This window comes from Moschus berezovskii, chromosome 22, assembly GCF_049115385.1.
Source record: "Moschus berezovskii isolate FMDL1 chromosome 22, NW_MosBer_1.0, whole genome shotgun sequence".
Lineage (NCBI taxonomy): Eukaryota > Metazoa > Chordata > Mammalia > Artiodactyla > Moschidae > Moschus > Moschus berezovskii.
Window position 1 is genome coordinate 2,238,161 of NC_142481.1, and position 10,788 is coordinate 2,248,948.

At 47.5% G+C, this 10,788-nt stretch overlaps 1 protein-coding gene across 1 annotated transcript; it reads right to left on the bottom strand.

The window, feature by feature from the left end:
• Window positions 1-6,917: 6,917 nt before the first annotated feature.
• Window positions 6,918-10,348, bottom strand: LOC129545992 (zinc finger and SCAN domain-containing protein 5B-like). The gene is made up of 4 exons (XM_055410639.2): window positions 9,965-10,348; window positions 9,479-9,685; window positions 7,929-8,079; window positions 6,918-7,564 (listed from the first exon to the last, which is right to left on the bottom strand). Exons 1-4 carry the CDS (start codon window positions 10,346-10,348, stop codon window positions 6,918-6,920), a joined length of 1,389 nt encoding a protein of 462 aa, XP_055266614.2.
• Between the last annotated feature and the right edge of the window lie 440 nt (window positions 10,349-10,788).

Consider the following 10,788-nt stretch of genomic DNA (forward strand, 5'->3'; position numbering starts at 1 on the left):
TTTACCAAGAGAGATCTTTGACTTCGCCATCGAAAGCCTCAATAAAGTTCAGTTCAGTTCAGTTCAGTTGCTCAGTCGTGTCCGACTCTCTGTGACCCCATGAATCACAGCACGCCCGGCCTCCCTGTCCATCACCAACTCCCGGAGTTCACTCAAGCTCATGTCCACAGACTCGGTGATGCCATCCAGCCGTCTCATTCTCTGTCGTCCCCTTCTCCTCCCACCCCCAACCTTCCCCAGCATCAGAGTCTTTTCCAGTAATAAAGTTAGGAGACTGGAAAACCACAGAGGGCAATTGCAGAGGAGGAAGCATTGAAATGAGAAATTAATATCATAGATACTTTTAAAATCCCATGTATTTGGAAATTAAATGTCCACTTTTAAATGAGGGGTATGTCTAAGAAGCCGTAACAAGGAAAGTTAGAAAATATTGGTAATAGAATAAAAATGAGAATAAAAATGGGCACTAATGTTCCTCCTTCAGACCTGCCCTTCAACTCCAGTTTGCCTTCAGGGGGAGCCCCTTGGGCCCCTGGCTTGCTTTTCTTTTTTTAAAATTATTTTTCTTTTCTTTTTCTTTTCTAGACTTGATTTTCTTTATCACCATCTGCAACAGAGGCCCTCGAGACACCTTTTTGAATGCTGCTCAGACTTTTGTCTTCACCCCTGCCTAACTCAGGGCATGCTCATCACAAGGAGGGACAGCCTGGGCCATGACAGTGGGCTCCCCACTGCTCCAGGCCTCCAGGGCCATCCGTCCCCAGAAACTGCTGCGTTGATTTTTTAAAGGAAACCATGATCATGTCACTCTTGTGTTTAAGTCTCTTTGCTACTCCTCTTAATTGTTCTGCATTTAAACAATACATGTGTGTAATGTGTGTGTCTGTGTCTGTGTGTATTTGTGCAGGTGTGCGTATAATGTATATATTGTGCATATAAGCATGTGTATGTAGCATATATTTGTATACACAGGAAACACGAAGACTATTCAGACTGCTCGTCTCAATGAGTGGATACAGATGTGAGACACACACAGTGGATGCTACTCAGCCATGCAAAGGACGGACCCAGAGAGGATCACGGTAAGTGAAGTCAGACCAGGAAAGACGAATACCACATGGTATCACTTAATGTGTGGAACCTAAAATATGACATATTGTTGCTGTGGTTCAGGGGCTGAGTTGTGTCTGACTCTTAGACTTTGACACTCATGTGACCCCATGGACTTCAGCCTGTCAGGCCCCTCATTCCTCCACTGTGTCCTGGAGTTTGCTCAAATGCATGTCCGCTGAGTCAGTGTTGCTGTTACCACATCATCCTCCATCATCCCCTTCTCCTGCCCTCAATCTTTCCCAGCACCAGGGTCTTTTCCAGTGAGTTGGCTCTCCCAATCAGGTGGCCAAAGTATTGGTGCTTCAGCGTCACTCCTTCCAATGAATACTCAGGGCTGATTTCCTTTAGGATTGATGTGTCACGATCAGAAACAGGCAATGATTGTAGTTTTTTTTTTTTTTAATAAGCATTGAACCAAGCAGCCCAGCCTGGCAGCTCGCAATTGGCAAGTCGTGTTTTCCAGATCTTCAGAGTGAACTTTTTGATGCCATTTCAGCATCTCAACAGGAAGAAGTTGAGCATCACCCTCTGGGACTCATTAAAATCGCCTTAACAACCCTCGGAGGGACCCTGGAAGTAGGTGAGGCTGTTTTCTTCATCTTTCCTGCCAGGCTGCATAATTACGATCAATTATTCAACCCATCTCCGGGAGGGTCAAGAAAAACAACTTCATTTTTGAGGCCACGGGGACAGAGAGCACACCGAGGGGAAAAAGAAACTTTGCCCTCCGAGCAAGAGAGGGATGGGAACAAACAAATTTGAACCTAGTAGAGGGAATTAATGGCAAGCCACTCCAGTACTCTTGCCTAGAAAATCCCATGGATGGAGGAGCCTAGTAGGCTGCAGTCTGTGGGGTCGCTAAGGGTCAGATGCGACCGACTGACCTAACTTTCACTTTTCACTTTCACACATTGGAGAAGGAAATGGCAACCCACTCCAGTGTTCTTGCCTGGAGAATCCCAAGGACGGGGGAGCCTGGTGGGCTTCCATCTATGGGGTCACACAGAGTCGGACACGACTGAAGTGACTTAGCAGCAGCAGCAGCAGAGGGAATTAAAACTTTGCGAGAGGAGAGTGACTTCTGGGCTGTAATTAGGCGGCACCCGCCTGTGAGCGCTGACGCAGTTTCTTTCTCTTCCTTGTTTGTTTTGTCTAACACCCATGTGCCTTGCGTTGGGAGTTCCTGGCTGAATGACTCGCTCTCTGTAGACAGAGTTTTCCTCTGGCTGTCCCATCACCCATTCCTCTTCCCTGCTCGCAGCCCCAGTTCCTCAGCGGGCGTCTGACCCCACTGAGGTTCCAGGGTGACACTCTTGGAATCATAGGTTAGAGACGACTCTGTGCAGTGTTTCCCACTACTCAATAGTCAGCAAAAGCTTTTTCACCTAAAGCGAAGTGTCTTCACTGCTGCTGACAATAGCAGCTTGAAAAATGCAGAGAAATGTGCACTTCGTTTCTTTATTCTTTTCGTGGTGACCCTGTTTAGTGTGGTGTGGGTTTCACACACGTGCCCGGGTGCGCACACCTGCACGCACACACCTGCCTGCACCTGTACCAAATGTGCAAACAGAACCCCATCCTGCCTACGCTAGGTAACCTGCTTTTTCTTCCAGCTATCAGTTTGTCGCAGACGGTTTGCCAGCGCAGTAAAGCTCTGTCTACAACACACTCTTCTATCCTGTGGATGCATGACCTTACACATTCCCTCTTTCAGTGAATGTTTGTGGGGCTTATGACATGGGCTGGGTACTGGGCTGACAGTGTGGTTGTAAATAAAAAGCCAATAGAAGCAAAGGAAACTGGGCAAACTAAAAAAAGACATGTTCCAATGGGATTTTTAAAATAGAATTTACTAAGTAGGTTCTGAAGTCCACATTGAAAGAGAAAGTGCAGGCGCACAGGGAAAGCTAGAACAGGGACTCCCTTGGCAGTCCAGTGGTTGAGACTTAGCCTTCCAGTGGAGGGGAACGGGTTCGATCCCTGGTCAGGGAGGGAAGATCCCACATGCTTTGTGGGGTGGCCAAAAAAAAAAAGGTTGTCATTATAGTAATCAGAATTTTACCTCTATATGATACTTTGGGGTTAATAATGATTTATATAATAATAAAATATTTCATGATAAAATTCAAATATAGCATTCTAGTAAAAGGAAAGGATGGCAGATCATGTGCAATATCATACGAAGGATCAAATTCCTTCCTGCACTAACAACAGAAAGATTTATTTATTTTAAACAGGTACTCATTCCTTGGGGCATCAGTTAGCAAAACATTTCCCCATTTGAAGCACTGGTTATTTTTATTTTTTCATTTTATTTTTTACTGAAGGATAGTTGGCTTACAATATAACATTAGTTTCAGATGTACAAAGTAGTAATTTGATATTTGTCTCAAAGGCACCACTCAGGATATCCACACTCCGTGCTCACTTGTCCACTGGGTCACTTGTCCACTGGGCCACTTGTCCACTGGGTCACTTGTCCACTGGGTCACTTGTCCACGGGGCCACCTGTCCACTGGGCCACTTGTCCACTGGGCCACTTGTCCACTGGGTCACTTGTCCACTGGGTCACTTGTCCACGGGGCCACTTGTCCACTGGGCCACTTGTCCTTTGGGTCACTTGTCCACTGGGCCACTTGTCCACTGGGCCACTTGTCCATTGGGTCACTTGTCCACTGGGCCACTTGTCCTTTGGGTCACTTGTCCACTGGGCCACTTGTCCTTTGGGTCAGGTCTTGGTGCTGCATCCAGAGTCCTCAGTCTCTGGTCTCTCTCTGTCTTTACAATAATTATTTAATTAATTAACTTTTTATTTATTTTTGGCTGTGGCTTCTCCTGTTGCAAGCATGGGCTCTAGGCACACAGGCTCAGTAGTTGTGGCACCTGGGCTTAGTTGCTCCCTGGCATGTGAGATCTTCCTGGACCCAGGCTCGAACCAGTGTCCCCTGCGCTGGCAGGCAGATTCCTATCCACTGCGCCAGCAGGAAGTCCAGAGCTAGAGAGAGCCCGTGCGCAGCAACGAAGACCCACCACAACCAAAATAAATAAATCCTTTTTTTTTTTTAAAAAAAAAAAGGCCTTATATTTGTGCCTCTGGAGGCAAAAGTACAATATCCAGTTTGGCAAGAATGTACAGAAATGATCCCCTTGCCCTCTGCTGGCTGGATGATTTCAAGAGAAATGTTCCAAGCTTGCAAAGAGGAGTTAATTGTCACTTATTGCTAGCTCAGTTGGTACAGAATCCACTTGCAATGTAGGAGACCCCAGTTCGATTCCTGGGTTGGGAAGATCTGCTGGAGAAGGGATAGGCTACCCACTCCAGTATTCTTGGACTTCCCTGGTGGCTCAGATGGTAAAGAATCTGCCTGCAATGTGGGAGACCTGAGTTCGATCTCTGAGTTAGAAGGTCCCTTGGAGAAGGGAAAGGCTACCCACTCCAGTATTCTGACCTAGAGTATTCCATGGACTATTCCCACGGGGTCGCAAAGAGTCGAACACGACTGAGTGACTTTCACTTTTCACTTCATTTACTGTTACATTAGATAAACGGCAATGGCTAGATATTCGATGTCTAATGCATACGGGCTCTATTCCCCATGTTGCACACAACATCCTTATATCCTGACACCCAGTGGTCTCTGCCTTCCACTCCCCTCCTTTCCTGTCGTCACTAGTCAGTTCTCTGTATCTGTGAGCCTGCTTTTTGTTATATTCACTAGCTTTTGTATTTTTTAATTAATTATTTTAAAAATATTTATTTATTCAGCTGCTCTGAGTCTTAGTTTTGGCAGCAGGATCTAGTTCCCTGACCAGGAATCTAACCTGGCCCCCTTTGCATTGGGAGCTCTGAGTCTTAGCTACTGGGAAGTCCCTGTTATATTAGCCATTTTTTTTAAGATTACACATATAAGTATCAATAATATTATGCAATATTTGCTTTTCTCTGTCTGACTTACTTCACTAAGCATAATGCCCCCCAGGTCCATTTATGTTGCTGCCAGTGGCAAAATTTTGTTCTATTTTATGACCGAGTAATGCTCCATTGCATATACATACCACGTCTTCACTCCTCTGCTGATGGACGCTTGCACTGCGTGCATGTCTTGGCTATTGTAAATACTGCTGCTATGAATATTGGGGTGCATGTGTATTTTACCATTAGTGTTTTGGGGTTTTCAGGTTCAATCGGGTGACAACTTCTTCTCATGTCATGGAACAGTTCAGCAATCAACGACAGTTAATATGGGGATCTAGGGAGAACAGTTGTTTTCACAAGGTCTCGAACTGAGGAACGTAGCATAGAAAACCAAACCCTTCTGAAACCCACGTCCATCTGTCCTGACCTCTAAGCAGTCTCTTCACATGTCCCCAGTTGACATATTCTCCATTGCGCCCTCTTGCCCTAAGTGTTCCCAAGTCAGGGACTGGCTCTCAAACTGTGCCAGGAGATGAAATGTCTCTATTTATACGGTGCTGGGGGAAATCTCAGGGGTCCCTGCCTGTTACCCCAAAAGTGGAGTGATTGGGTGAATGTTGTAGAATGAACCGTTTTAGGTAAGCCAGGGGGATTCATTTTGCATGGAAACTACACCAGAAGAACCAGGACTTACTAAAGAGGCCTCCATATTGGTTTTGTGGAGGACTTTATTTGTTGTACTTCAGTCTTTTATGGATTGCATTTTTTGGGGGAAATGGATTGGTAGTCCTGGTTTAGTGAATTGTTTTCTACATTTGCCTGAAGAGTTCGCAAGAGTGAGAGAATAGAGATATGATAGTTGTTGGGTTACAAGTCTTCCTTTTTCTATATACCTAGGGAAGAAATATCCAAACAAGTACAGAGGGAAGACGTGTGTGCTCAGTTGCTTCAGCTGTGTCCGACTCTTTGTGACCCCATGGACTGTAGCCCACCAGGCTCCTCTGTCCATGGGATTCTCCTGGCAAGAATACTGGAGTGGGTTGCCATTCCCTTCTCCAGGGGATCTTCCTGATGAAGGGATCGAACCTGGGTCTTCTGCGTTGCAGGTGGGTTCTTTACTGCTGAGCCACTGGGGAAGCTTTACAGAGGGAAGATATCTCCACATAATAATGGCCATGTAACAAACCACAGCTATCATCTACTCCATATAAAAAAATCTTGGAAGAGGAAATACACAGGATACTTACTTGACAGAAATGTCTTTGTTTATTTGAAATTTAAATTTCACTGGTGATCCTGTATTTCATCTGGCCACTCTGCTAGGAGCATCCTATTTTACAATTAAATCGTCCCCTCCCTGGTGGCTCAGAGGTTAAAGCGTCTGCGGGAGACCCAGGTTCGATCCCTGGGTCGGGAAGATCCCCCTGGAGAAGGAAATGGTAACCCACTCCAGTATTCTTGCCTGGAGAATCCCATAGACAGAGAAGCCTGGTAGGCTACCGTCCACGGGGTCGCAAAGAGTCGGACACGACTGAGCAACTTTACTTACTTACTTACTAATGGAGGGACAATCAGCGGTGACCTCAGTTTCACGAAGAAGTACTGAAAACTCATGAGACCTGCATTCACTGAAAGAAGAACAACACAGAGCCAAAACTTATCAGAAAAACACAGGCTACACTAAAGTAGAAAACAAAATCTGAAGGGAGAGATAAGTCATCACTCAAATATTCGCCTGATTCATGTGAATGGAATCCCATCAGGTTCCAGTCCGATCCTAAGTTCTTCACATGTCACCCTTTCATTGTTTCACATAAGTGACAAATAATCCCAAATTTCCTTCCAGGAGCAGAAGGCACTTGGACCTGAGAGTAGGGTCCTGAGCCAGTCATTTGGAATGGATTTTCTGGTGGCGTTTGAAAGTCCCCAGCTGACGGAAGGCACTGTGACACTCAGGGCACACGTAAGGCTTGAGCCCAGAGTGGGTGCGTCGGTGAACATTGAGGTTCCCTCTGTGGCTGAAAGCTCTGTCACAGTGTTCACAGCGGAAAGGCTTCTCCTGGGTGTGGGTCCTCTTGTGAGCGCGCAGCGTGGAGTCGTGGGTGAACTTCTTGAGGCAGAGATCACAGCTGTAGGGCTTCTCGCCAGTGTGGATACGCTCGTGAACCCGCAGATCTGAAAGCTGTATGAACCCTTTGGCACAGATGTCGCAGTGAAAGGGCCTCTCTCCTGTGTGTGTCCTCTGGTGCAGGGTAAGCTGTGATTGATAAGGAAAGCTCTTTTTGCACACCCTGCATTCAGAGGGTGCCCGTCCCGGGGTTTCTGCTCCCTCAGGAAGACTGGTGGGTCCCACTGTGCCAGATGAACCAACAGAATGGGGCCCAAGCTGTCCTGAGAACTCTCCTTGGTCCAAACAAGTGGCTGCTTCTTGATGCACGTCTTGGCAAGTGGGACTGCTGTCCCGTTTCCTTTTGACATGTCTGCGATTCTTCAGAGGACCTCTTCTGGATCCACTCGTAGTGGAAACGTCTCCCTCTGGAATACAGGAGGAAAGAGTTCAGGAGTCACATTTTAAATATCAGTTGTTTCTTGAGGATTCTTCTGTCTCTCTGCCCTCCCAGAATCTGCTGAAAGACGAGATTCAGCACCACATTTAACAAGGAGCATTTTCTGTGCTGCCAGCCTCACTGGAACCCTGATGTTGGCTGAGAAGTTCCCATCAAGCAACCAAGCTAAGAGCTTGGACTGTGGGACTCTGGAACGTTGATGATGGAGAAGGTTGGCACTGGACAATGATCGCCACCCCACCCATCCAAGGGATGGTAATGCTGGCTACCCAGCCCCATGCCACCATAGGAGGGAGTCACTAACTCTGAATTTCACGGTTTTGAATACTCACCAGGACCCTTCAGAAATTCAGGTTGTTGAGACTGAAGGGTTTTTGTCTCTCCCCTGTCTTCCATCAGGTCCTTCTCCAAGTTCTCCTTGGGCATCTGACCCTCCAGTTCACCTGTTTCAAGAATGGTCTCTGGCGGGAGAGCTTTCTGGTCCTGACAAGGGACAACCAAGCAGAGTCAATAACCCACCTCCCTTAGTCCGTGGAAAACAGTTTCCTGTTTCCCCATCTGCCTTGTATCTTGATCTAAGACTCCTAACTTTCTGAATGTCATTTTAGGGGACATGCCCTGACTTCTTCTGGTCCACCCCATCACCCTTGATTGATAATCATCTCCGGATACTCAAGACTGTCCTGGATCTATACAGACTGTATCCTGAAATCAAATCAGGACATCACATTGGCACTCTGACTTCTCTATGCATAGGTCTCTCCAAGTCATACCCACTCTGCCTGCCCCTGACTCTGGAAGTAGAGAACTCTAGGTCCAGCTCTCTTGACTTCATCATTGTTGGAGTTTTTGCCTGGATTCATCTTTGTGACGGTGGTTACCCAGTACATAGGAAGATGATGACCAGTATTCTTGGTCTCTACTCCATGCAAGTCAACAGCATCCCCTGCCCCTACCCAACTGCATTTGAACAAATCAACTGTTTTCCATTCATTCTTCAATGTCTGAAAGTGAAAGTTAGTCGCTCAGTCGTGTCTGACTCTTTGCGACCCCATGGACTATAGCTGCCAGGTTCCTCTGTCCATGGGATTCTCCAGGCAAGAACACTACAGTGGGTAGCCACCCCCTTCTCCAGGGGATCTTCCTGACCCAGGGATCGAACCCAGGTCTCCTGCATTGCAGGCAGATTCTTCACCATCTGAGCCACCAGGGAAGCCCAATGTCTGCTGCTGCTGCTGCTAAGTTGCTACAGTCATGTCCGACTCTGTGCGACCCCATAGACGGCAGCCCACCAGGCTCCACCATCCCTGGGATTCTCCAGGCAAGAACACTGGAGTGGGTTGCCATTTCTTTCTCCAATGTGTGAAAGTGAAGTCGCTCAGTCTTGTCCGACTAGTAGCGACCCCATGGACTGCAGCCCACCAGGCTTCTCTGTCCATGGGATTTTCTAGGCAACAGTACTGGAATGGCCTGCCGTTGCCTTCTCCGAGCCCAGTGTCTACTCGGGGGCAAAATGAGTCCAATTTGGAGTTGCTCCTTCAGTTGTAAGGAGTGATCATGTTCTGAAATATAATGTGCCCTTGGGGAAAGTGGCCGTGGGTACATCAGCTGTCAGTGCATTTACCTGCAGCAAATTGAACCTAGAATCATGTCAGGAAGACAGGTTCCCTTCTCCCCACTCCTGAGACTAGAAGCTTTCATGGCAGAGGGACAAAGATGGATGATCTTCATTCTCACACTGGCTAGAAAAACTGTCTAGGAACTGAATGTATCCGTGGGAATTCCTGGAAGCAATGGGTCCGTCCCTATCCTTTGCCAATCTCCCAATTACTCCAGCAGCCATACCCACCTGACTCTCTTCTACCTGCTTCCACTCACTCACCTGCTCCCTAGACAGGCCCATGGCTCCTGGCAGATTCTGCAGCTCTTGACTTTCCTCCTTGCCATCCTCTGGAGGTATGACACTCGCGGGGGATTGGGTCTCCCTGCATGGGTCTCTCTCATCGTCCACGTCACCGGCCTTGGCTTCAACCATCTCAATATCTGGGTCGCGCACAAGATATTTCTGTCCTTGTATGCAGACTATGGTCTGTGAGAGGAGAAATCAATCAAGATCAGTCTCTATAAGACATGGAATGTAGCTTTTAGGCATCCAATGGCATTGACAATAGAAGCTCACGTTTGGTGTAGGAGATCTACGTCCTTCGAGTTGAGACAGCCAAAAATATCTCCCAAATTGCCCAACTGTGAACTTCTCTCACCTGTTTGGGAGTCACTGATACAGAGCCAACCCCCCAGGTCCTATCTTGTGATCTCTGCAGCTTGCAGATGTCTCCTCGTCCCATGGCCATCACTAGGTCCTACTCACCCAGTTCTTGGGTTTCCGCTTATTTCTCAGCGAGTCCTCCAGGTCTTTGCAACTCTGCACCCCGCTTTCTTTGAGCAAGACCTGGCACTCCAGGGGCATGCAGATCATGAACTGCTCCAGCACCAGCCTGTCCATCATCTGCTCCTTGGTGTGAAGATCCGGCCTCAGCCATAGATGGCAGAGTTCACGGAGTCTCCTCAGATCCTCAACAGGGTCGGATTCCTCCGAGCTGCTAAATGTTCTGAACCGGAAGTGCCAGGTTTCCTGGTCACAGTCTGAGTTTTCCATGAGTGTGTCTTGGGGTGTCACAGACGCTGGTGACTGTGCCCCAGGGCTGGCTGTGACATGTCCACAACCCTGAAAAAATGTCTGGTCCTTAGCCATACTGATGCAGGAAATTTCCAGTAGGACTCTGAGCAAATGCTTCTAGAAGTGGGTGCCCAGATGACGCCTATGGAAATGGATTTCCTCTGCTTTTCCTCAGCATTGAAGTCACTGTTTAGTAGTCTAGGGAGAAAAAAAAAAGAAACAAATGGGTTTCATTTTGTTCCACCCTTCCGTCTCCCCTGCATCCCAATATTGGACACCACTGCCCAACTCATTCAATGTTTCACAAAACTGTCTGGTCTAAAATGACCATAGGGCTTCCTTGGTGGTCCAGTGGATGCCTGCCAATGCAGGGGGACATGGGTTTGATCCCTGATACGGAAAGATCCCACCTGCCTCTAAGCCCATGCACCACAGCTCTTGAGCCTGAGAGGAGCAACTACTGAACCCGAGCTCTAGACTCCAGGCTCTGAAACAGGAGAAGCCACTGCAATGAG